At 54.1% G+C, this 26,353-nt stretch overlaps 1 protein-coding gene across 10 annotated transcripts in view; it reads right to left on the bottom strand.

Annotated features, from left to right (window-relative positions):
- The window catches only part of TBC1D22A (TBC1 domain family member 22A), a 262,637-nt gene that overhangs the window by 67,999 nt on the left and 168,285 nt on the right, over positions 1-26,353 (bottom strand). For 8 of the 10 annotated variants that reach the window (XR_015164928.1, XR_015164929.1, XM_086404306.1 and 5 more), the window contains one exon: positions 10,966-11,041. Coding sequence is in view for 7 of the 10 variants with exons in the window: in XM_086404306.1 (XP_086260432.1) it covers positions 10,966-11,041 (76 nt within the window). In the remaining 3 variants the exon portion in view is untranslated. Of the gene's footprint in view, positions 1-2,772; positions 10,777-10,965; positions 11,042-26,353 lie in introns of those variants that run through there. The other 2 variants (XR_015164930.1, XM_086404308.1) reach the window with 1 other exon arrangement.

Raw genomic sequence — 26,353 nt, 5'->3', positions numbered from 1 at the left:
CGGGTACATGTGAATGCACACACGGTTCACGCAGGTCCAGACGCTGCTGAGACTCACCTTCCCAGAGAGTGGACCTAACCGCTCACACGCAGAAACCCGACAAAGAAAGCCGCTCACAGGCCTCCCCACCGCCCCCGACCTCCCCACCGTCCACCCAAAAGGCCGAGTGCAGGCTTAACCACATCACGCTTCTGCTGGGCGAGAAGCTGCCGGGTAGGCTTTGATTATGGGCGGGGAACAGGTTTCAATTCTCTAATCAGCTAAAAAGAGAAAGAACAAAAACAAGAGCCGCTGACAGTGAACACGGGCCCCGTTCCGGGCTCCCCCAGCCTCCCCTCCGCTGGGCCGGCTGCACAGAGTGACTGGCCAGAAGACAGCAGGGCCCATGGAGAGGCAGAGCGCAGCCACCCCAGGACCCCCGGCCAAGGACGGGGGCAGGAGGAAGGCACGCCTCGGGCCGGGCCAGCAGCTGCAGGCTCTCAGCCGCACGCAGACCTGCCGCGGCCACCCCCAGGGGCCACCAGGAGGACAGAGGGCCCGCTGGGAGGGGACCGGGGGGCGGGCAGACGGCGAGGCAGCACAGGGCCCAGGACCTGCGCCCCCGCTTCCCAGGCACTTGGTGCCCCTGCAACAACACCTCACCAGCCCCATGTTGGGCGGGGAGCAGGCCTGAGTCTGGACCCCTGGCCTGGGGGCTCCCTGAGGAAGATGAGAGCCCTGCTGGATGGGAGGCCAGGACAGAGACCTCCGTTTACAGTGTCGGGAGAGCAGGGCACAGATCCCCGGTTGGCTTCTGGAACGTCCTCCGGGCACGGAGGACTGCACTGCTCCCTGAGCGGTGACAGGGGTGTGACTGCAGGTGGAGCTGGGAGCTCGGACCAGCCGGGGAGCCACCTGCAGGCGGGCTCACCCAGATCACAGCCCAGATCCACCCCAGGGCCACCTCCACAGAAACAGCAGGCGCCTCCTCTGCCTTCTCGAGAGGGCAGATGGTTTACCGGACGGGCGGGAGGACTCTACCCCCACCCACCCCCGTGAGGCTGCTGCTCCCATCCTGACTTCCCAGGCACGCGGGTTCTTTACGGGGAAGGAGGTAAAGACACTCATTCTCTCCAGCCACTCGTAACCACCAGCAAAATCGGCTTTGGGGAATTATCTCGAGACCAGTTTTGATGGCCCACTCTAAGAACCAAGACGAGTCTTTCTTCTTAAGGTCGAGGGGAATCGCTCTACCACTCTATTTGGAAGTCTCCACTTAAAAGTTAATTAACTGGTCTCGGTCTGGCAATAAACCTGGAGTATCAGCCTTGGGTGGAGGGTCACAAAGATGTCATCATTAAAGAGCAAAGAAGCTAAATTGCCGAGAGGCGCTCGCCTCTCATCACCCACCAGGGTGGTCATCATCGCTTCCCGAGTGAACACACCCCCACCTGAGCAGCCGAAGGTGGTCCCAGCGTGGGCTGCAGAGCTGGGACCAAGGCCCGGGCGCATGTCTCTAGCACCAGCACCCACCCGCCTCACGGCCCCCGAGGGGCAGCCCGCCCCCTCCTTCCTGGGGCTGCCAAGCGGGCTGGGTGGGCAGTGGCCAGGCCATCTGAGGGCCTCCCTCTAAACGGTGAGTCTTTTACGATCCGGTGTAAGTGCAGGCCTGAAAGAAGAACTCCCGAGGCAACTGTTAACGCTCCATGTCCTCACACAGGACAGAACGTCCTCGCCGGTCAAAGCCAAAGGATGCCGCGCTCTAGGCCTTAAAAGGCCCCTCGAGTCCTGCCGGGGAGTTGAGTGTGGTCCCACCTGCCAGCCTCCAGCCCCAAAGCCCTCCCGGGACCCAGCCAGCCCCAACACGGGAGGAGAGTTGGCTCCTGATTTTAGGAAAATAAATCCCTCTCTATCAGGTCAGGCGGGACATCTAAAAACAAGCTTCAACTGGGAGGAAAACACAAGGGCTGGGGAGGCACGGAGGCCCAGAAAGGACGGAGGAGACGGAGCAGAGATGGGGAAGGAGGGTCCCCAGCTGGCAGTCCAGCCCGGCTCGCCCCAACAACACCCTGGCTGTGGAGACGGCGGGAGGGCCAGTGGGCCTGAGCCCGAGGGCCTGGGACCACAGGGGGAGCCTCTGGGACAGGGCTCCTGCAACAAAGGCGGGCAGGGGGCAGGGAGTAGAGGGCGGGGGCTGGGGGGCAGAGGGCAGGGGGCAGGGGTCGGGGCGGGGGGCAGGGGGCGGAGGGCAGGGGGCAGGGTTATGGGGATGCTGAGCCACTGACCCTTCACGGCAGGCTGGCCTGGCCCTCCCGCACGGTGGAGCCAAGTCCTCCCAGGCACTCAAGCGGGTATTGCCCCCTCCCTGAGTATCTGGCACCCCTGGGGGTGCCAGGAAATGCATCTGAGTGGTGGTCCCTGGGGTCAAGGCTCTTGCACAGACAGCACACTGCCCCCACAGCAGCACCGGGTCAGTGAGCAGGAGGAGCCAGCCAGTCCAAGAGGCCTCGGGCCCCAGTGTGGAAGGGCCCCCTGGGCCAGTGGTGGGAGGGTCGGGGGCAGGCGGTTCACACTGAGGCAGGACGCGTCTCAGGGAGGGTGGGCCCTCACCGAGCAGCCAGGGGTGCCGCCGCCTGCCCTGTACACACAGCGTTGCTCTGTCCTCTACAGACGGCACACTGGCTCAGATCGTGAGCTTCCCCACCCGTCTGACCACCCGTCCTGCGGCCTAATGGGCAAGAGGGCGCGGACGGGAAAGTCTTGGCAAAATAAAGGCCTCCGAGGAAACCTGCGTGGTGCCACGAACGTCCAGACTGGAATAACCAATGGAACTGCTCTAACCCCCCCAGCCGATCAGGCTCCCTGTAAACAGACAACTTCATCTTCAAACTGAAGGAAAGCAATGAGGCCCCAGACGCTGGGGGCGCCCTCCTGAGCCGGAAGCGCAGCAAACACCCTGCTGGTAATTCAGCGACTGGTACCGAGCTTGCGGGCACGCTGGGCGCCGTGCTGGAGGCAGGGACGTGGGGACGCGGGCACCTGCGGGAAGCCAGGAGGAGGGAAGTCTGCTTTGCCTTCAAGGAAGGCAAGCTCGACCTTCTGTCCTCCTCTGTCCTCACGGGCAGCTGGGGGCAGCAGAAGGCACAAGTGCTGGGGGGCCCGCGAGGAAGGTGGAGGCCTGGCGGGAGGCACCCCTACGGCGCGGCCACAGGCCACCGCTCCCCAGGGAACCTGCGGCAGGGGCGGGGCACACACGACTCCGCGCCAGGACCCTCGGGCCCCCGCGTGGCTGGGAGACGCTGGGCGGGCTCTCCCGTGTTCGGTCCCAGAGCTGGATGCCACACGGAGACCATCCCGTCCATGGGGGACAGAGAGCGGGCAGGGCTCCCGTCGTGGAGAAGGTCCCGCGCCGCTTGCCGGAGGCGCTGTGAAACACCGCACAACGCCACAGAGGAAGACGTGAAGGCGGGGCCTCATACGCCGTAGGCGGGGCCTCATACGCCGAAGGCGCTGAATGGATGCTGGCCGCCGTCACTATTTTATGATGAGTATTAGCAGCAGCAGCAGCCAAGTTCAGTCAGTGACAGAGGCTGAACTAGAACCACGGGTTTATACATTACTTATTAGACTACAGGAAACTTACTCGACTTCTTTGATTTTTTTCTTTTTGGACCGACTCAACAGGCATGAGTTTGAGTAAACTCCGGGAGTTGGTGATGGACAGGGAGGCCTGGCGTGCTGCAGTCCGTGGGGTCCCAAAGAGTCAAGACGCGACTGAGCTGAACTGAACTGAATAGATCCTTCTTCCCCAAAATGCAGCCACACAGCCATGTGGGTTTTCGGCTGAAGGCATTTTAGGCCGACTGGACGCCTCCTAGGAGAGTGAGAGCCCACGGCCACCTGCCGTCCGCTGGCCCCAGGCGGACACAACACGGAGCCGCTGGAACGATCAGGATGCTGCCGCGGGGACCACGCCCCGGCCTGGGACAGGGAGACGACTGGGGAGGGGCGCACGGAGGTGCCGCCGCACCCACACGCCTTCCTGAGCCCGGCGTCCACGCCCATCACTGTGTCCCCAGGGCCCACACCTCCGGTGAGATGTGGCCTCCGTCCCCCGTGCTCAGATCAGCCAGGCCGGGGCCTACTGACGCCAGCAGGGTAGGGGAGCGTGTACTGCTCACTGCCGCCCACTGAACATTCCACAGGCTGGGGTCCCTCCAGCAACTGATTTATCCTCTGCTTTCCGAAGGCTCACCTTGTAGCAGTAATAAAAATAGTTTCACTTGGGTGGTAATAAAGCTGAATCTAGTTTACTAGCTGTAACTGAATTCTATCTTGAAAGAATAAGTCAATTTTAACCTTACAATGTAGTCGAGACAGCTTTCAGAGAAATTTCATTAAAATCGCATTTAACCTAAATTTAAAAACACAGGGAAAGGGAAAATGCTCACGCAGATTAAGGCTTTAACACAAGAAGTTAGGACTATTCTCCATTGATGCATATGGGCTTTTTTTTCCCCTAAGAGTGAAAGTGTAATTGCTAATAATAATGACGGGCAACATCCCCCTTGGAGCCCGCGGTCCGCCAGGCAGTATCAGCCGTGCTAATGGGCACCCTGGGTTGGACTGAGGCGCCTGCCAAGGGAGGCTTCCTGCCAGGTCCCGCACGCTGGGCCGAGTAGATTCCCCAGACTAACCCCCAACCAAGGAGGGCTAGCCCGCCCGCCATTACCTGCCCGCTCTGCAGGTGCTAAGATTAAAATGATGATGACGTAACACGGGTATAGAGCGGGCTGAGGTCACGATGTGCCAGGGGCCGTTCTAAGCATCTCACCTGCACTGACCCTCCCAAGGGACTATACTCACCACCGCCAGGCAGCAGAACAGGAATCTGGACCCTCCAGGTCCCGCCCTGCGCTAAGAGGTGGTCCAGGGCAAGCCAGAGGCGTTCAGCAAGAAGGATTTCCGAGGAGCCCAAGGCAGGCCCACGTCCATTCCTCCTCTGACCCTTAACCAGCCCGCCGTGTCCGCTCACGGAGCAGCAGCCCGTCAGGACAGAAATTCAGCACCTCCTTTCCCGCTTCCCACACAGTGTGAGGTCGACCTGTCCCTCGGGTTCCCACCAGCTCACATGCCCCCAGCTTGTGAGTTTCCCAGCTCTTTAGTTCCCAGGACAACAGCCCCAAGGAAAGGGTTTCCAGGGCCTCCCAGGAAGGACAGGTGTCTGCTCCCGCGGGGCACAGGGGCATCTGGGCGGGTGGGCAGCCTTCAGCACACAGGCCTGCACGCCTGCCCCCACCCCAGCCAGCCGCGGCCTCTGCTTCCTGCAGCTCCAGAGCAGGTGAGCACGCTGAGAGCGTCCAAAGTGCAGGCAGACCTTTTGCAGACCAGCCCTGCACGCAGCGCACAAGGTGTGCAGCCAGGGAGGGGAGAGAGGGTCCCACGCCAGCCCAGGTCCCCAGCCCCACCCCCAAGCAGCTCTGGGTTCCGTAGGTGCCCAATAATGCACCAAACATACCAAAAATGGTTCATTATTGACCTGAAATTCAAATTGAAGTGAGTGTTCTCTTTATGCTAAGTCTGACAGTGCTAAGCCTAGGTAGGATTCCTTCCCGGTTTTTCCTACAGAAAGAGAAAGCAGAGCTTGGAGGGCAGTCCCAGCCTCCCCAGATAGCCTCGGGATGGTTTCGAGCGTGGACAGAGCTCCTTCCGGGCCACAGTCACTGGCCATCCGGTCCAGACTGGCCACTGATGACACGGTCTTTTCCCCCCAGCCACTGGGGCCTCAGCTTTATGGTCCCTCCAGAGCTGAGAGCGGAGCCCCGAAGACCGCGGCCTGCAAAGGAGTCACGGGCCTTTGGGGATGGGAGTGCCTGCCTCCTCCCACCCCCTCCCCAGGCTGCCAAGGACAGACACTGTGCCCACGGGCTCCCCGACCAGAAACCACCCCCAGGTGCCCCTCTCTGTGCCCATTTCATTCCCCACAGGACAACTCGCTCATCTGTGAAGCAATTCTTTAAGATCTGATTTTCAGTCTTCTGAAAAAAAGCCCAGCATGGCCATAACCAGATTTACACATCTGCTGAGGCCATCTTCAGATATTTCTTTTTAATACTGAAATAGGATCTCATGGTTTTTTCATCAAAAGATATGGCAAATGTTCCGCTTACATTATCTTGTGTCACAAAACAGGCATGAGCTCAGAATACAAAGTGGGGGCTGCCCCATGGGGGGCCCTGGCCCCAGGATCCAGCCACAAGGTTCTGACTGCAGCCTCTCCACAAGCAAGGCCAGGGGCTGACCCTGGGGCCCCTAGGAACCAGCAACCTCAAAGGTTAACATTGGATGTGACAGACATAATCATAAATCGCAAGGCGTGTCACTCAGATACACTGCAAACCGTGGCATTTCACGTTCAGTGTGCGTAAACACGCCGGGTGCAACATGGAGTTAAAATTCAGCTCTAGAGCTTTGTATGTTAAAATCCTATCAGCCCGCCGGCGTGTTAACGTATGTTTACTATTGAAGCAGTAAATTACCAAATGATTGGTGTGAACTGTTAATTTTATGCACAAGCATCACTCCCTAAGTAGGGAGCAGACTGACGTTAGCAGAGATGCTGAGGGCACAAGCGCCCGCCTCCGCCCGGCTCTCTCCACCGCACCCCTCTCCTGGCAACAAACTCCGCCCGGCCCGGGCACGTGGGCGTGTCCCTGTCCTCCCGACTTTCCACTTTCGCCGCAGCCTGTGACTCGGTTTGGCCGATGAAATGCAGTTGAGCGCTGGGGACCGCTTTCTTTTGAAGCATTAGGAGTCCATGAACAGCCCCCCAAGTTTTTCCCTGCGCCACAGGAACCAGGACAGCAAACTCCTGAAGGCAGCTCCTCTACCAGCCTGAGCTCCCAGGAGAAGAGGGCACGGACCAGAGCCCCGGCCAGGCCACAGACGACGTGCCCTGTGGTGGGGAGCTCACAGGGAGACGCATAGGCTGTCTGTGGGGGTCAAATGCGCTTCCCTGGTAGCTCAGCTGGTAAAGAATCTGCCTGCAATGCAGGAGACCCCGGGCTGATTCCTGGGTTGGGAAGATTCCCTGGAGAAGGGATAGGCTACCTACTACTCCAGTATTCACGGGCTTCCCTGGTGGCTCAGACAGTAACGAATCCGCCTGCAACACGGGAGATCCAGGTTCGATCCCTAGGTTAAGAAAGGCATGGCAACCCACTCCAGTGTTCTTGCCTGGAGAATCCCATGGACAGAGGAGCCTGGTGGGCTACAGTCCATGGGGTCGCAGAGTCGGACGTGACTGAGCACACACACAGACGTAGGGGTCAGGGTCAGAGTCCGGTCTGTTCCACCAGCAACAGGGGTATCTGGCTTCCACCCAATGCAGACTTTTACCCTAAGCTGCCCACACTCCCACTCTTTCTCCCACAGACGTTTTGCACTGACCACCTGACTCACCCCAGACTGGATGGGGTGCCTTCCAGGAGGTCTGAAGACCACAGTGACCGTGTCCCTGGTTAAGCTGCGAAGGGAGGTCTGTGTGCTTGGTTTGTGGCCCTTCCCGATTACACAGTTTCTTAGAAACAGTGAGAAAAAACAACTCAGATTTAGGTGGCCTCTTGGACTTTCAAATTCATTCTTGGATATGAATATTTTTTGCTGGATGTAGACCTACCCACTCCAGTATTCTAGAGAATTCCATGGGCAGAGGTGTCTGATGGGCTACAGCCCATGGGGTGGCAAAGAGTCGGACACGACGGAGCGACTAAGACTTTCACTTTCCCGACTCTAGGGTGACAACTATATCCTCCCAGTGCGTGGAAGACGTCTGCTTGTGCTTCTGTTGAGAGGTGAGTTCTCATACAGCCATTCTCAGGAAATAACCCTTTACTCTAGCTGCTTTAAGAATTAGTCTTCAAATAAATTTTACTATTGTGTGTTTATATAGTTTTCTCTTTATTCTCCTGGAAATTCCGTGGGCTCTTCAATCGGTGAATTGGCTTATTTCAGTAGTTCGGGAAAATAAATCATTATCTCCTCAAATTCTGACTCTCTCTCCTCTCTATGACTCTAAATAAATAAATAAATAGAGGCTCTCTAGACACACCCTTGATATCTTTTATTTTCTATATTATCCGTATTCTTATTGCTCCATGCTTTATTTTGGCTCTTTTCTTCCAACCCATCTTCCCTTTCACTAACTTTCTCTATAGCCATGTCTAATTTGTTAAATCTGTACCCTGACTTTTTAATTTGGTTATCGTATTTTTCATCTCTCATGTAAAATCATATAGTTTCTCATTAGCTGGGCAAATATTTTCAAGACTCTCTATTTTATATTTCTTCACACACAGTAAAGAGAATAGTTTCACGGCCTACGCCTAAGAATTACAGAAACTTGTCATCTTGTGGGCCTTGTCATCTGTTGCTTCTCTTTCTTCTCACTTAAGAGGTCTTGAACATATACTTAGCTTTGACTATATGTACATCATTGTACATGGAAAATAAAAAGAGAGAGAGAAACAAAGCTAGAACTCTCAGGTTCTAGCATCCTCACAGAAGAGGGCCAGGAAATTTTTGTCTCCTTGTTAGCAGTTCAATGCTTTTAAGAAATCTGTTTTCTTTTTACCTTCTTTCTTTGCTTTTTTTCTCTCTTTCCTTCTACCCCTCACCCAATTTGTTTGTTGGCTTCAAAAAATAATCTTATGCATTGTTTTGGTCTCCTGGAGTTGCCCACCCCGTTGCCACTAGACGTGGAAGGCCCCTGGCCTCACCTTCCACAGCCCCAGCCAAGTGGCTCAAGGCTCCATCTCTCATTCTGTGGGAAGTTCTAAAACTCCCGCTCAGAGATCACAGGCGACTCCCCTGCGTTCCTCAGTAGCCAGCCTCCCTCTCTTGAGCCGATTACCACCCCCCAGGCAGTCTCTCAGGCCACTGCCCCTCACCCTTCCACCTGGCCTCCTTACAGACAAAACCCTCTCTCTTCAGTCATGCCAGCTTTCTGTCTATGGAGCAGACTGCTTCTAAAGATTTGGGGGTAACAGAGAGTAGGGTAAAGCACGACTCAAAACAGAAAACTGCTTGAGAGTGCTTTCCAGAAATTCTTTAGCCAGTCATCACAGCGAGAAAATGAGACAGTGGCCCTGGCCTTCCGGCCCCTTCTGCAGCTCTCCCTCCATCCGCACTGCCCCTGCACAGTCCAGGCCCCCAGAGTCGTCTTTCAGGAGGACAGTGAGCGAAGGGGGCCTGGGACGCCTCTCCCAGGGGCTGCTGGTGAGAGCCAAACCCTCCCAGTTCCGACACTTTCTGCCTGAAAGGCCCAGCAACTCTTCTTCTGAGGCTGTCACAGAGATTCTTTCGGGTCTGGCTGGAAGAACAGTTACGGACAGGTTACCCAGCTTAACCTGCTACCAAACAGAGCCTCCTCTGTCGTGAAGCACCGATCATTTAAACAGAACCACCACAGGGTGAAAACGCCCTTCTCAGAAGCCGCGGGAAAATAAGAACGGGGTTTACTAAAAGCCCAGGCCTGGCTGGGGTTCCCTCTTTTAAACAATCACCCAGCGAATCTCAGATGTGCTGCTTCTGAACCACAGCACCAGGGAAAATCGATTCAAGCATTTCCCAAACTGCGGCCCTGGAACAAATGAGCACTAACCACACGTTTCTAACCTCCACAGAAATGCGAAATCCACCTTCTCGGAGAACCAGGAGAGGAGCCACTGAGTGTACTTCAAAGATCCAAATGAGGCTGGGGGTGCGCAGGGAGGTGGGGGGAGGTGTGAAGCTCCCGGCAGGGAAGAAAACCCACAGCATCCGACAAAGATGCCCCCGCGAGGTGAAGAACAAACGTACGTAAATGCAGTTACATAGGCAAAAAAACCGTGCTGTGAATAGGTGGCTGCCACCCAGCTAAATATATTGAATCAGATAAAGTATTATTGGAAGAACCGTGCAGAACTTCATAATATGGAAATTAGGTAATAACCATTAGACACAGCTGAAAATCAGATTCAATCAAGGGACAGAATGGAGTTGATAATTTGTATGACTCCGTTCTATAATGTCATTCGATCGTTTCCCAAAAAAAGAGCCTTTGTTGGGAAGATGGGGACGGATATGCTGTCTACTCCTGAGGGCACAGCAAGGGCAAAAGGGACGTCCACACCCTTGGACGGCGGCCCTGGAACAACGGCGGCTTGTCTCCGCTTTGAGGAGAGTGCGACATCTCTGCAGATTCAGTGAGGTCACCCGTCGAGGTCACGTGGGGCTCGGGGTCACAGAGCCTGCCTCCCTGGCACAGCGCTGCTGACCACCTGGTGTCACAGGCCCACGCCCGGTTCTGCGTGCTATCACTCCGTTAACACTCTGCTCATTAATTTAACAGACGCTCAGGAGGGTACACTTGGAATGGGCCAGCATCATCTTTCAACGTTCACTTAATCAAACCCTGCTACTGCAATGTGACAGTCAGCACATCACAGGGGGAATCACTTAAAGGACGAAGGTAGAAAGTATTTCAAAGCCCCCACTTACACATGAAAGCGTAATCGAAAACGGCCGGCACACACTATGATTTTTCTGTAATATCAAAGATGTTATTTTTCCGACTCGGTAATTAATTAGATTCCGTGGAGAAATTACGCCGGCATCCTTGATACCAAAATGACATGCAGAGGCAGGAACGCTGGGCCAGAGGCCGGCCGTAAACAACCAGGCTGCGGCCGGATGATGACAAGCGCCGGCCTTAATAAGAGTGAGGGCTGCCTGCTTCGAGGACGCGCTCGTTACTTCCTGCGAAGGGATGGCGCTGAACTGATTATATCGCCTTCATAAAAGGAACAGGAGTGGCTCCAGCCCCAGCAACTCTTGGGCGGCTCCAAAGAAGGTGCAGCAGGGGTGGGGGTCCCGGGATAACTGGGTGAGCCTTCCACCCCCACCCCCAGCCCCCCAGGAAGAGGGGCGCCCAGGACGCCAGCTTACCATCAATGCGGCTCACCAGCTCTTCCAACATCTTCACTTTCATCTGAATCCCGGGTTGGGCGAATGTGTAGTTGTCCTGAGGGGAAAATAACAGGGAGTTTCATAGGCGTGGGGGATAAAACCGGCTTTCCAAAGGGGAACAGGCAGTGGGGACGAAGGTGGACGGTTCGACAAGAGGACGAATTCACAAAGTGAGCAACGCACAGAGCAGGAGGCTGCGTCACACCACCCGCGCGCAGGTGAGCCGGAGGCGAGCTCGGAAGCCTCCCCACGTCACGATGGGAACCCAGGACCTGCCCGGCGCTACCGGCGTCAGGCACTACTGCCGTCAGGCCTCCCATCCAAGGGCTGAGGACACGGTCACGGTGTGAGCACGATGGACCAGGGGGCTTCAGTCTCAGGCACTCAGGTGAAGAGTTCCATAAACTAAGACAGGAAAACCAGCGTGGCCAGTGGGCAGTGGGGGAGGGATCTCCAGTCGGGCCGACCTGGAGTGGGAGCCCGGCTCCACGCCTTAGGTGCTGTGTGACATTAGCAAGGAGCAGCTCCTCTCCGGCTGCAGCTACACCATCTGTGACGTGAGAGTGAGCCCTGCCCGCGGGACTGCTCTGAGGCTTCAAGGAGGCACTGGCACGTGCCAAGGCTTCAGGAACAGAAGGCCCAGTGCCCCCACTGCCACGACTGGAGCGCATGTCAGCGGGGCTGGAGGGTGGCACCTAGCACGTCCTGCCCGGGGCACCCCACAGGCTAGCGCTCAGGAGCCTCAGCTCAGGCTCAGGGACCGTCTCAGGGCGAGGCTTTCAACTGCACTCCTGCAGTGACAGACTTGCTCTCGGTGGTTGTGGGAGGTGGGGTAGTGAGCCCACCAAATCCCCAGGGCCTGGTTCCCAGCAAGGTGGGGGTGTGGGTGGTGAAGGCTGCTAATCAACCAACCAGCCCACCCAGGTGGGCCCGGTGTGGCCAGGCCCTCGGACGTGGCAGCAGGAGAGTCAGCATCAGAGCAGTGAGGACACTGGTCCCCACTTGGAGGACGGACGTAGGGGCCAGCAGACCAGCAGAGCAGGCTGGATAGAGGCCAGGGAGCAGCTCGTCCCTGGAGGCCCACGAAGGACATGGCCTGGCCCACACCTTGATGCACAACTTGCCCCGCCCCGGCCCCAGGCCCCGGCCGCAGGCCCCGACCCCTGTCTGCATTCTGACCTCCAGGACTTGCTGTTGTCATTCAAGCACTAAATGGCTTCCAACTCTTTGTGACCCCGTGGACTGCAGCACACCAGGCTCCTCCGTCCTTCACCATCACCCAGACTGTGCTCAAACCCATGTCCATTGAGTCGGTGATGCCATCCAACCGTCTCATCCTCTGCTGCCCCTTCTCCTCCTGCCCCCAATCTTTCCCCGCATCAGGGTCTTTTCCAATAAGTCAGCTCTTCGTATCATGTGGCCGAAGCACTGGAGCTTCAGCTTCAGCATCAGTCCTTCCAATGAACACCCAGGACTGATTTCCTTTAGGATGGACTGGTTTCATCTCCTTGCTGTCCAAGGCACTCTCGAGAGTCTTCTCCAACACTATAATTCGAAAGCATCAGCTCTTCGGTGCTCAGCCTTCTTCATGGTCCAACTCTCACGTCCGTACATGACTACTGTACACGACCTCCACGACTGTGAAATGACAAATCCGTGTGGTTTCAAGCACAAGGCGCTGCGCCTGTGGGTCCTTGAATGTGAGTGAGTGAGTGGGGCCTGCTGGTTCAGGCAGGCGTGCACTGGGCTGGTGCTGGGAGAGGACAGCTTGTCCTCAGGGAGACGTGGGTGGAAGGGGACGGGGACGTGGGAACAGCACCCCTGCACCCCCTGCCCCGGGATCTGTGGTGGGGGCGGCTCCAGGAGACATAGCCAGGAGAGGACGACCTTCACGCCGGCAGTGACGCCTGAGGCTGAGCAGCCAGACGTGGCACTCAGGGGCTCCTGCACTGTCAGCACTCTCTGGGCTTAATGTGCGTGTGCACACAAGCACGTGCACACACACACAGGCACACACACACACACACAAGCACGTGCACACACACACAGGCACACACACACACACAAGCACGTGCACACACACACAGGCACACACACACACAAGCACGTGCACACACACACAGGCACACACACACACGGCCACACAGTCATACACATGCACACACATACACACAAGCACGTGCACACACACACACGGCCACACAGTCATACACATGCACACACATACACACAAGCACGTGCACACACACACACGGCCACACAGTCATACACATGCACACACATACACACAAGCACATGCACACACACACAGGCACACACACACACACACACAGGCACACACACACACGGCCACACAGTCATACACATGCACACACATACACACAAGCACGTGCACACACACACACGGCCACACACACAAGCATGTGTACACACACACACAGGCACACACACACACGGCCACACAGTCATACACATGCACACACGTACACACAGCATGTGCACACACAGGCACACACACACGCACATGCACACAGACAAGCATGAGTACTCACACATGGGCAATACACACTCCTACACATGTGCAGACACACCAACATATATACACACATGGGCACACACACATACACACAAACACTCATACACACGCACACACGCACACATGCACAAACATGGGTGCACACACACACACTCATACACACAAGCATGTGTACACACATGGGCACACACACTTACACACATGAATACACAAGCATGTGTAAACACACATGGGCACACACACACACAAGCACGTACACACACACACGGCCACACACACACACAGGCACACACACACAGAGGCACGCACACACACACACACAAAGCATGTGTACACACACAGACGCACACACAAGCACGTGCACACACACACACGGCCACACAGTCATACACATGCACACACGTACACACAAGCATGTGCACACACACATAGGCACACACACAAGCACGTGCACACACACACACACAGGCACACACACAAGCACGTGCACACACACACACAGGCACACAGTCATACACATGCACACATGTACACACAAGCATGTGCACACACAGGCACACACACACGCACACACAGACAAGCATGAGTACTCACACATTGGCACACACACACACACACACTCCTACACATGTGCAGACACACCAACATATATACACACATGGGCACACACATACACACACACGTATGTGTACACACATGGGCACACACACATTTACACACATGAATACACAAGCATGTGTAAACACACACGGGCACATACACACACAAGCATGTGCACAAACACACGGCCACACAGTCATACACATGCACACACACACAAGCATGTGCACACACAGGCACACACACACTCATATGCGCAGACAAGCATGAGTACTCACACACAGGCACATACACACACAAACACACTCCTACACATGTGCAAACATAAGCATGTGTACACACATGGGCACACACACATACACACTCATATGCACGCACACGCACACAAGTATGTGTACACACATAGGCACACAGTCACACATAGGCACACAGTCACACACATGCACACACACACATGCACAAACATGGGCACAAACACATACACATGCACACACTCATACATGCAGACACACAAGCATGTGTAAACACACACGGGCACAAACACACATACACACACACATCCTTCCTGACGAGAGCAGGAGCTGCGGCCGCTACGAGACGAAACTAAAAATGCCTACAAGGCAACCACAATCTTATCCCCACAGAAATGGAAAACGAGCGGACTCAGACCTAACTTCTGCTGCGGTTTCTCCCGCGTGGATTTCAAGTGACAGGCCCTGGATCCCAGGCTGTCACGTCTCCACGAGGACAACTCCAGCGGGAGGCACCAAGGTCCCGCGTGCGCTCTGCTCGGCTCCGCGCGGCGGGAGGCGCTCCCGGGGCGGCTGCCCCACAGGCCTGGAAGCAGGTGCTTTGTAGACAAGCTGGTGGGTCTCGCTACACTGAAGTCTGAGGAAGGGAGGGCTGTCACAGACCGGCGCTGAGTGGACAGGAGCGCTGGGCCCTGAAAGGCCTGCGCGTGTCCCAGGGAGACCCTCAGCCGCCCCTCTGGCAGACACAGGCAGCGGCACGCAGCCCGAGCTGTCATGTAGCTGAACATTCACGGGAATTCTGGTTTTGGACTTGAACTTGCAGGGTTAGCCCTTAAAGACTTGATTTCTCTCCGGAACTTCGGTGACAGAGATTTACACTTGAATTCGGGACACGCTGGGTAGCTGGAAGCTTCCACGCTGTCGTCTCACCTCACGGCAGCATCTCCGATGAGCCGGGGGAAGCAGTCAGGCTGGAAGTATTTAAGGATGAGAAATAACCTACGAGCGGTTTTGCAGCCTCAGGCAGAGGCCTTGCAGACTACTGCATTACTGCTCAGGTCTGACGTGCCCCAAAGCCACGGGAACCAGGCTCGGACGCCCCCTCCGCGCGGACCCAGGAGAATACTCAGAGGAGCGGGGTTTCCACTGGGGGCTGGCCTGTTCCTAGGGGTGGTGGGCTCCAAGGGGGCACCATGTCCCTGGCTCAGCAGGAACCTAACGGTTATGCAGAGAGCCAGCTGCAGGAGCTGGGGGCAGCAGCCCTCAAACCTGGGCTGGGCTTCCAGGCGGAGGGAGTCCAGCCGGTGCCCCCCTGCCCGTTCTCCATCCCCAGAAACACTGGCCCCAAGAAGGCGACTGACCACCCGCGACTCCGAGAGTCAAGACCGCCAGCAGGCCCAGCCCTCCGCCCAGCTCTCGGAACCGGCCGATCCCCCAGGAAGGCCGCTCCCCTGCACGGCTCTGCCGCACACAGGGGGCCCTGCGGGGGCCCAAGGCCAGCTCCGACACGGAGGGTCAGCCTGAATGACCCCCACATTCAGTCCACCAGTTTATTTGGCTCTCACACTAAGATAGGACTTCAAGCTTCTCATTTAGAAGAAATAAAAATTATTCTTTGGTCTCCATCTGCCACTATTTCGTTTTATTTCTCAATTTGTTCAAAACCCAGGGAGGGGAGATGAGTTCTCTTGAAAATCCAAATAGTAAGAAAAGAATGACACCTGAGAGTCTTAAAAAAAGAAAAACACCTGCATCACGAAGGTCCCGAGAAGGCTGGCAGATGAGGCCTCGGGGTCTGGGCTTAGGCAGGGGGTGGGCGCGGGGGCAGAGAAGACCCACCACAGGTCGGGCACAGTGGGTCAGCCGAGGGGTCCAAGCTGAGGACCGTGCCCTCGGCAGCCAGGAAGCCTCTGAAGGACACACCATGGACATTCCAGGGCCGGAGGCGGAGCCAGAGGGCATGAGGTGCCCGCAGCAGCCTCCCAGGAGGGGCACCTGGCCCCGAGGCCGCCTAGCAGGCTCCTCCAGCCTCTGACAAGACCGCGGGTCCTTCTGGATGAAGGGGGAGCACCGCCCCCAGCATCCCATCCATACCCCCGCCCTCGCCCGCACACATGCCCAGCACAGAACGTATCTGCTGAGAAACAGGAAGTATCTGCAGGCAAAATAGGAAGCAAGTGAGAATACTCTGTATTTATACGAATATTCACAGTAATAATATGGATAACACTCCATGAAAAGCAAACAGGCACACCTCTGCAAGCCGAGATTTGATTCTGGGTCTTTAAAGAATGATAGAAGAATATAGAAAACTTATTGCTCAGAGGGAGGGAAGGAAGGAGGGTCTGAAGAAATATAATGACCTTCTGGGGAGTGTTTTTACAGAAGGTAGAGTCCGAATCAGCAGGAAAAAAAAAAATCCTAGCACGCACACTGGGCTTGCCTCACACTTCGGCAGTAACCAACAGCATTTCTGTGCTCTTCAGAGGAAAGGAGGACTAAATCCTTCTGAAGGAGCATCTTGGACAAGAGCCGGAAGGCTCACTCATGTTGGCTGAGGGGGAGGACCCAGCACTCGGAGGACAGAGACCCCTCACCCCTGGGACAAGGGGCTGTGCCGGACCAGAGATGCAGGCCCTCAGCGCGTCCCACAGCCCTTCCCGGCCAGTCTCTCTGCGGGAAAGCGCCCTTCCGAGGGGAAAGCAAGCCCGCCCGTCTCACACACCCTGGACCTGCGTCCGAACACCTCAAGACACCAGGCCCCGTTTCGGGCCCCCTGTGAGCCAGTGAGCGCAGCGACGGCATCGATCCACCCAAGACTGGCCCAGGGCGGACGGGCACTCCTCCCTGAGTGCGACACACCCGCCCGAGGACCTCCTGCAGGGCTCAGAGAAGTAGGGCTGAGGCTGCCGTCCTGAGACTGGCCCGTGTGCAAGGTCGGCGCTCGCCGGGGGGTGCCTGGGACCAGGATTTCGGGAGCCCCCACCTGTCCTGCGCCAGCGAGAACGGCTCGCCGCACCGCGGAGCACCGTCTTCGTGCTGCACGCCGGTTTTCCTGCTGCTCCGTGCCAGCAGCGGTGCCGGTGGCAGCAGCTCCCAGTCAGGCCGCAGGCGTGGCTCCGTCGTCGTCGTGTTCTCATTTTGGCCGTGCTAGGTCTTGCAGCACACGGGCTTGGTTGCCCAGGGCACGTGAGGTCCTGCTTCCCCAACCAGGGACCGACCTGCGTCCCCCGCCCTGGAGGGAACCCCAGGGACGTCCCGGGTGTGGCGTTTCTCACAAGCTCCTGGGAGACGGGGCCAACTCGTGGCTCGGGAGTTAAGCATCTCCAGTGACTCCCCAGGGACAGGACTCCTGGCAGCTCGCACCTGGGTGCCTCTGGCCTTTTCCCTTGGCCCGTGCACCCTACACACGTGATTGGGAGGAATCGTGGCTGTTGTGCTGGAGTCCCAGAACCTGGGGGTGGTCCTGGGTCCCCAACACAGTCGGGCAGGAAAATCAACACGGGACTTGTGTTCAGAGATGATGGTCTGGTCGTCAAGCAAACATTCATCACGCAGGCCATGCAGACGCACACGGGGGCTCACCATGACCGGGGGAGCCCTGAGGTCAGAGCACAGAACAGGGGCCTGACCCAAGGACACACTGAGAACGGGAGGCCTGGGCCGAGATGCAGAGAACAGGGGGCCGGGGCAGCTGTGGGGGGCCAGGCTCACTCCACGCAGGAAGTGAAGGCCAGTGTGGTGGGAGGGGCCCCGAGGAAGCCAGGCTTGATGGGAGAAGACCACCTCAAGGCAGGAAGGCCACGTGGGGAGCCAAGGGTGAGACCCCAGCAAAGCTACAGGATGAAGCGAACGACATGGAAAGAGGAGCCACCGCAGTCATGAGATCTGCATTTGGAAAAGGTGACTCTGGCTGCCAAGGTGAGCCTAACAGAAGAGGCCAGAGAGGATGCGAGACGTCAGTCACCTGACCGAAGACCCTGGGCCCAGTGATGGCGAAAGCGCCCTCCCGGAGGCGCAGTCAACCCAGCCCGTCCAGACTGCGTCCATTCAGCGAGCTGCACTGGCTGGTTTCGTGAACGTCAACGGAGGCCTTCGGGCTCATTGCTCCTAGCTCGTTCATCGCACGTGTCTGGCTGGCACTGCGGGCTGCGGAACTCACGCTGAACCCTGAGCGTGTCGTCCATCGCACCAGCTGTCCCTCCAAGTGGAGAGGCTGCAATCACATGCACGCCCTCCACGTCCCCGCCACGGTCTCTGGGAAGACGGGAGGAGAAGGACGAGGACAGAGCTCCACGGCATGCTGCTCGGGGGGAAGGAAAGCGCAAGCCTGAGTCTCTCAGTCGTGCCTGACTCTTTGTGACCCCATGGACTGTAGCCCACTGGGCTCCCTGTCCATGGGATTTCCCAGGCAAGGATACTGGAGTGGGTTGCCATTCCCTTCTCCATGGGATCTTCCCAACCCAGGGATCGAACCTGGCTCTCCTGTACTGATAAAGAATCTAGGCAGATTCTTTACCAACTGAGCTACCTGGGAAGCCCTTTTCAGGCGGGAGGGCGCTATAAAAATTTATCAGGCCAACTCTTTTCCCACCAGCGAGCCTAATTGGAGGCAGGAAGCCTCCTTCACAAGGCACTGGGGGCGTATCTAAAAGAAGCTGGGCAGCGTCCACACCACGTGTGAGCCCTTCTGCCCACCCATTCCACAGGTTCCCTGGGGCCATAGGTCATGGGACGTGGCGAGGGCGGAAGGCTCCCCCCAGCCCTGGCAGAGCGGCTTGGGGCTCCCCCTGTAAACTGCTCAGAAAACGGGGACAAGCTGAACGCCTGTTTGGGGACAGAGGCCGGCCAGCAACGGTAGCTGGTGCAATAGTATTTGAAGGAAGTCCAGATAAGTTATAGACCTGAGCTGTAAGGAGTATCCACTAACGGAGGGTGGGGAGAGGAGAGACTGCCAAAAAGCTAGACTGAAACCAATAACAAGAAAGGCTCCCTGAGGGGAAGGGATCCTGGAGCTGGGTGGTTCCAAGGAAATGACACTCCGGAAGAGGCAAAACTGTGGAGATGGTGAGCAGACCACTGGCTGTCACGGGTTCCAGGAGAGGAAAGGATGAACTTTCCTTGAAAGGCAGGGACTTTTAGAGCAGTGACCTACTCTAGACGACACCGCAACAGTGGACGGATGGTGGTGGTGGTTTAGTCACTAAGTCGTGTCCGACTCTTTGCAGCCCCAGGGACTGTAGCCGCCAGGCTCCTCGGTGCATGGGACTTTCCAGACAAGAACACTGGAGTGGGTTGCCATTTCCTTCTCCAGGGGATCTTCCCAACCCAGCGACTGAACTCAGGTCTCCTGCATTGCAGACAGTGTCCTACATTATACGCAGATTCTTTATGGACTGAGCCAGTAGGGAAGCCCCATAACTCCTTATACATTTGGCCAAACCCACAGAATGTACAGCACAGAGAGGGAACCCCAATATCAACTGTGAACTTTAGTTAATAGTATTATACCAATTTTTTAACTTCCAGATGTTCAAGCTGGTTTTAGAGAAGGCAGAGGAACCAGAGATCAAATTGCCAACATCTGCTGGATCATCGAAAAAGGAAGACAGTTCCAGAAAAACATCTATTTCTGCTTTATTGACTATGCCAAAGCCTTTGACTGTGTGGATCACAATAAACTGTGGAAAATTCTGAAAGAGATAGGAATACCAGACCACCTGCCCTTCCTCTTGAGAAACCTATACGCAGGTCAGGAAGCAACAGTTAGAACTGGACATGGAACAACAGACTGGTTCCAGATAGGAAAAGGAGTACGTCAAGGCTGTATATTGTCACCCTGCTTATTTAACTTATATGCAGAGTACATCATGAGAAACATTGGGCTGGAAGAAGCACAAGCTGGAATCAAGATTGCCTGGAGAAATATCAATAACCTCAGATATGCAGATGACACCACCCTCATGGCAGAAAGTGAAGAGGAACTAAAAAGCCTCTTGATGAAGGTGAAAGAGGAGAGTGAAAAAGTTGGCTTAAAGCTCAACATTCAGAAAACAAAGATCATGGCATCTGGTCCCATCACTTCACGGGAAATAGATGGGGAAATAGTGGAAACAGTGTCAGACTTTATTTTTCTGGGCTCCAAAATCACCGCAGATGGTGACTGCAGCCATGAAATTAAAAGATGCTTACTTCTTGGAAGAAAAGTTATGACCAACCTAGACAGCATATTGAAAAGCAGAGACATTGCATTGCCTACAAAGGTCCATCTAGTCAAGGCTATGGTTTTTCCAGTGGTCATGTATGGATGTGAGAGTTGGACTGTGAAGACAGCTGAGCACCGAAGAATTGATGCTTTTGAACTGTGATGTTGGAGAAGACTCTTGAGAGTCCCTTGGACTGCAAGGAGATCCAACCAGTCCATTTTGAAGATCAGCCCTGGGATTTCTTGGGAAGGAATGATGCTAAAGTTGAAACTCCAGTACTTTGGCCACCTCATGCAAAGAGTTGACTCATTGGAAAAGACTCTGATGCTGGGAGGGATTGGGGGCAGGAGGAGAAGGGGACGACAGAGGATGAGATGGCTGGATGGCATCACCGACTCGATGGACGTGAGTCTGAGTGAACTCTGGGAGATGGTGATGGACAGGGAGGCCTGGCATGCTGCAATTCATGGGGTCACAAAGAGTCGGACACGACTGAGTGACTGAACTGAACTGAATTGAATATACCAATAACAGCTCATCAGTTATAACAAATCCACCACACTAAAGCAAGATGTTAATAACAGGAGCAAGTGTGTGTCTCTGTGGAGGTTAACAACAGAGTATATCAAACTCTGTACTTTCTGCTCAATATTTCTGTAAATAGTTCTACAATCAGATCAGATCAGATCAGTCACTCAGTCGCGTCCGACTCTTTGCGACCCTGTGAATCGCAGCACGCCAGGGCTCCCTGTCCATCACCAACTCCCAGAGTTCACTCAGACTCACGTCCATGGAGTCAGTGATGCCATCCAGCCATCTCATCCTCTGTCGTCCCCTTCTCCTCCTGCCCCCAATCCCTCCTAGCATCAGAGTCTTTTCCAATGAGTCAACTCTTCACATGAGGTGGCCAAAGTACTGGAGTTTCAGCTTTAGCATCATTCCTTCCAAAGAAATCTCAGGGCTGATCTCCTTCAGAATGGACTGGTTGGATCTCCTTGCAGTCCAAGGGACTCTCAAGAGTCTTCTCCAACACCACAGTTCAAAAGCATCAATTCTTCAGTGCTCAAATTCCGTTAATTTAAAAAGTTTGTGATGCATCCAAAAGAAATAGGAAAAAGGGAGGGAATAAGGTGAAATTAATAGAAAATAAATAGCAAAATGGCAGCCTAAACTCCAGCCACATAAATAATTCCATGAATGTCCATGAACTAAACACACATTAAAAGGGCAGGAAAGCAAAATCCAGCTATAAGCTATCCACAAGAAATGTGCTTTAAATAGGATGATACAGATTAAAAGCAAAGAGATGGGAAAAGATAAACCCAGGAAATACTAATCCTAAGGGAGACGGGATCCCTATTTTAGTATCAGATGAACTGGACCCAGGACAGAAGAAATATCAGAAAAAGAGGAATATTTCATAACAATAAACACACAAACTCACCAAGAAAGCATAATCATCCTACATATATATGTACCTAAAAATGTCTCCTCTCATCACTTCCATTCAACATCGTACTTGAGGCCCTTGACAATGCAATAAGGCAAGAAGAGAAAATAAAAGCCATATATATCAATTATAGAACAGTCTTATGGACTCTGTGGGAGAGGGAGAGGGTGGGAAGATTTGGGAGAACGACATTGAAACATATAAAATATCATGTAAGAAACAAGTTGCCAGTCCAGGTTCGATGCACGATACTGGATGCTTGGGGCTAGTGCACTGGGATGACCCAGAGGGATGGTATGGGAGGGAGGAGGGAGGAGGGTTCAGGATGGGGAACGCATGTATACCTGTGGCGGATTCATTTTGATATTTGGCAAAACTAATACAATTATGTAAAGTTTAAAAATAAAATAAAAAAAAAAAAAAAAGAAGAAGTCTGCAGGTGACACCCTTGTGCACTTAAAAAATCCTAAGGCATCCACCAAAAAGCTCCTGGAACTAATAGGTAAATTTATCAAGATCACCAGAAGCAAGGTGCGGTATACTACATTTTCCAAAAGTGGCCACACAGTCTCTCAAACCAAATGTTCTTTTATGATGTGATCAGGCCACTCCTACATCAAGAGATGAAGTCTAATTTCCCTCTCTTTGAATCTGGGTAGGCTTGTGCAACTTACACCTTGCTTTCTGGAAGTCTTACTGGGTGTCTTGAGCCATCACATCAGAAGTTTGCCTTTCCCGAGGCCACTGTGCCTTGAGAACGTTAAGCCACACAGGGAGGGCCACAGTGGGCAGCTCAACTACAGTCTCAGTCTTGGGGTCACCCAAGCCTGGGCAACACACACGTAAGAGAGTGAGACTGCAGCTGATTCCAGTCCCCAGGCAACAACCTGCACCAGCCTTCACGGCATCCCACAGGGGCGCCAGGCACCGAGGGGCATGGACAGCAGCTCGAGGTGCACGCTGGCTGAAACCGACCCACAGAGTCTGCGAGGGAGACAAAACACACGCTTTAGGCAGCAAGTTTTGGAGTAATGTGTTATACAGTAGGAACTGGAAAACTGTCAGTTTACAAAACTCAATTGTATCTGTATAAACCATCAATAAAAATTTAAGAAGTTTACAAAGAAAGCTATACTATTTAAAGGACTATCAAAAATAAAAACCTATCTAGAAATAAATTTAAGAAAAGATTAGAAAACCCCCTACACTGAAAAGTACAAAATGTTTATGGGGGTAAGTTAGAAACATTTAAATAGATTTTAAAATACGCCATGTTTATGGACTAGAATAATCAACGTGGCTGCTGCTGCTGCTAAGTCGCTTCAGTCGTGTCCGACTCTGTGCGACCCCATAGACGGCAGCCCACCAGGCTCCCCCGTCCCTGGGATTCTCCAGGCAAGAACACTGGAGTGGGTTGCCATTTCCTTCTCCAATGCAGGAAAGTGAAAGTGAAGTCGATCAGTCGTGTCCGACTCTTCGAGACCCCATAGACTGCAGCCTACCAGGCTCCTTCGTCCGTGGGATTTTCCAGGCAAGAGCACTGGAGTGGGGTGCCATTGCATTCTCCGAAATCAACATGGCTAATGCTGTTAATTCTAGGAAAACTAACACATAGATTAAAAATATAATCCCATTCAAAAATCCCAGGCCCTAAGACTTTTTCCAAGGCCTTTTGTGTAGGAAATGGCTAATTACAAACTTTACATAAAAATTCAAAGACCTAAAAATACTCAAGACAATTTTTTAAAAAAAGAACACACTAGGAGGTCTTACCCTACCCAACTCCAAGAAAAGCTACAGAGGTTAGCTACAGAGGTTAAGACAGTAGGCACCAGCATTAACACTCCATTAACAGATCAATGAAACATGACCGAGTGTCCAAAAATAGACATACACTTAAACAGTCATTTGATTTTCAGAAAAGGCGCCAAAGCAGTGTATTCTGGAGACAAAACAAAACTGTTCTTAACAAATGGAGCTGTTATTAACTAGGAAACCTGTATTTAAAAAATGAGCCATGGTGCCTTCCTCACACCATACAGAAAAATTAAGTCAAGCTCAATGACGGACCCAAAAGTAGAAACTAAAATTACAGTTTCCAAAAAAATTAATAAAATGTTAGTTTCTAGAAGAAAAACACAGGAGAATATCCTGGCATGCTAGGCGTAGGAAAAGGATTTTTAGTTAGGACGCAGAAAATCATTATCACAAAAAACAATAATAATAAATTAAAAGTCATCAAAATTAAAATTCTCTGCTCAGCAGAAGACATTGTTAAAAAATATACTGACAAGCCACAAACTTGGGAAAAATATTCTCATACCCTCTCCATATATAGAAGTAGAGATACTGTACGGTCAGGCCACTCGAGATGGCCATTCTCTCGCTCTCTGTCCACCCCCTACCTGACCAGTGCCTGCTTCACCTACCCCTGGGCTACTGACTGACCTTCCTTCCTACGCACCTGCCCTGGCCTCCAGCTCGTGGCTGTTCTTATCAAAGGGGCAGTGAGGGGTCTGCCCCTCAGTGGGTTTCCCGGATAACTAATGAGCCAGCCTGACTTTGCTGTTGTTTACTGGCTAAATTGTGTCCAACTCTTTGCAACCCCATGGGCTGCAGCACACCAGGCTCCCCTGTCCTTCACTGTCTCCCAGACTTTGCTCAAATGTATGGCCACTGAGTCGGTGATGCTATCCAGCTGTTTCATCCTCTGCTGCCCTCTTATCCTCCTGCCCTCAATCTTTCGCAGCATCACGGTCTTTTCCAATGAGTGGTGTTGGAGAAGACTCCTAAGAGTCCCTTGGACTGCAAGGAGATCCAACAGGTCCATCCTAAAGGAAATCAGTCCTGACTATTCATGGGAAGGACTGATGCTGAAGCTGAAGCTCCAATACTTTGGCCACCTGATGGGAAGAGCTGACTCACTGGAAAAGACCCTGAGGCTGGGAAAGAAAGAAGGCAGGAGGAGAAGGGGACGACAGAGGATGAGATGGTTGGATGGCATCACCGACTCAGTGGACATGAGTGTGAGCAAGCTCCGGGAGATGGTGAAGGACAAGGGAGCCTGGCGTGCTGCAGTCCGGGGATCACAAAGAGTCGAACACAACTGAGCAACTGAACAACAGCTCTTTGCATCAGGTGGCCAAAGCTGATCACAGCCGTATCGCGGGGAAGGGGCTTCCCTAACTCAGTGAAGCTATAAGCTGTGCTGTGTGGGGCCACTCAAGATGGATGGGTCACAGCAGATCTGACAAAGCGTGGTCCGCTGGAGGAAGAAACGGCAAAAGCACTCCAGTGTCCTTGTCATAAGAAGTCCATGAACAGCATAAAAAGGCAACCTGATTCCCTCATAGTGGCAAACTCCCTTTCCTCTGGGAACAAAAAAGCGCCTCCACGTCCCGCCCACCACCCATGGGGGTCACTCCAGGACCTTGTTTCAGACATGTAAGGTCCCTCATCCATTAAACCATTGCTGTCTCTGTCACTGACTCTGGGCTTTTCTTTGGTCTTGAAGCTGGGCACACACAGGGCCTTGTAGGCCTGCGGGGTGCAGCCCAATGGTATAGATAAACACACACGCGCACACGCAGAGGACTGCTCTCCAGCACAGATAAAAGCAGGGACATGCGAAGCTGGTGCGGACGTGGAGCACCCAGGCCACACTTCTGACGGGTGTGTGACGCAGCACAACCCACCTGGGGGAAAGGTCTGGATGTTTTTCATAGAACTTAGTATAGCTCTGTGCCATGACCCAGCAAGTCCACACCTAGGAACTCTCCCAAGAGAAACAGTACACATCAACCAGAGGATTGCACAGGAGCGCTCAAGGAAATTCCTTTCCTGGCAGACAAAGAGAAGCAGCAGCCTCGGCTCCCGCCAGCTGCAGGACGTGTAGACAAGCTGACAGATTCACGTGGTGCAGCGCTGCCTGGTAATTAACAGGAGTGAACTATTCATCCAGGCAACAACGTGGATTTCACTGTTTTCGATGCTACTGTAGATGAATTTTTTTCTTAATCTTCTTTTTAAATTGGCATGCAATAATTCATTCTTAATGAATCTCCTGCTGCAGCCCATGAGCCCACACATTCTTGTCTATTCAATAAGCCTTTCTAAAACGTTGCCAGGAGCCCTCACTCTTCTCGACTGAGGCTCTCAGATCACGTCTCCGAGCCTGGCGCATCCGGAGAGCAGAGAGCAGAGCCTCACGTGGACCAGACTCTCTGGCCACTCACCGTCCACTCACGGGCTGGGTGCAGGCCCGGCTCTCCACCCCCCTCCTGCCGCTCTGCTGCCCCTTCCAGGTGGAGACGCCTGATGTGAA

Source organism: Bos grunniens, chromosome 5 (genome assembly GCF_055505025.1).
Source record: "Bos grunniens cultivar Pamir isolate PY7600 chromosome 5, Bosgru_T2T1.0, whole genome shotgun sequence".
Classification (NCBI taxonomy): domain Eukaryota; kingdom Metazoa; phylum Chordata; class Mammalia; order Artiodactyla; family Bovidae; genus Bos; species Bos grunniens.
Note: the sequence above shows the minus strand (reverse complement) of the source record. Positions and strands in the feature narration are given on the sequence as shown.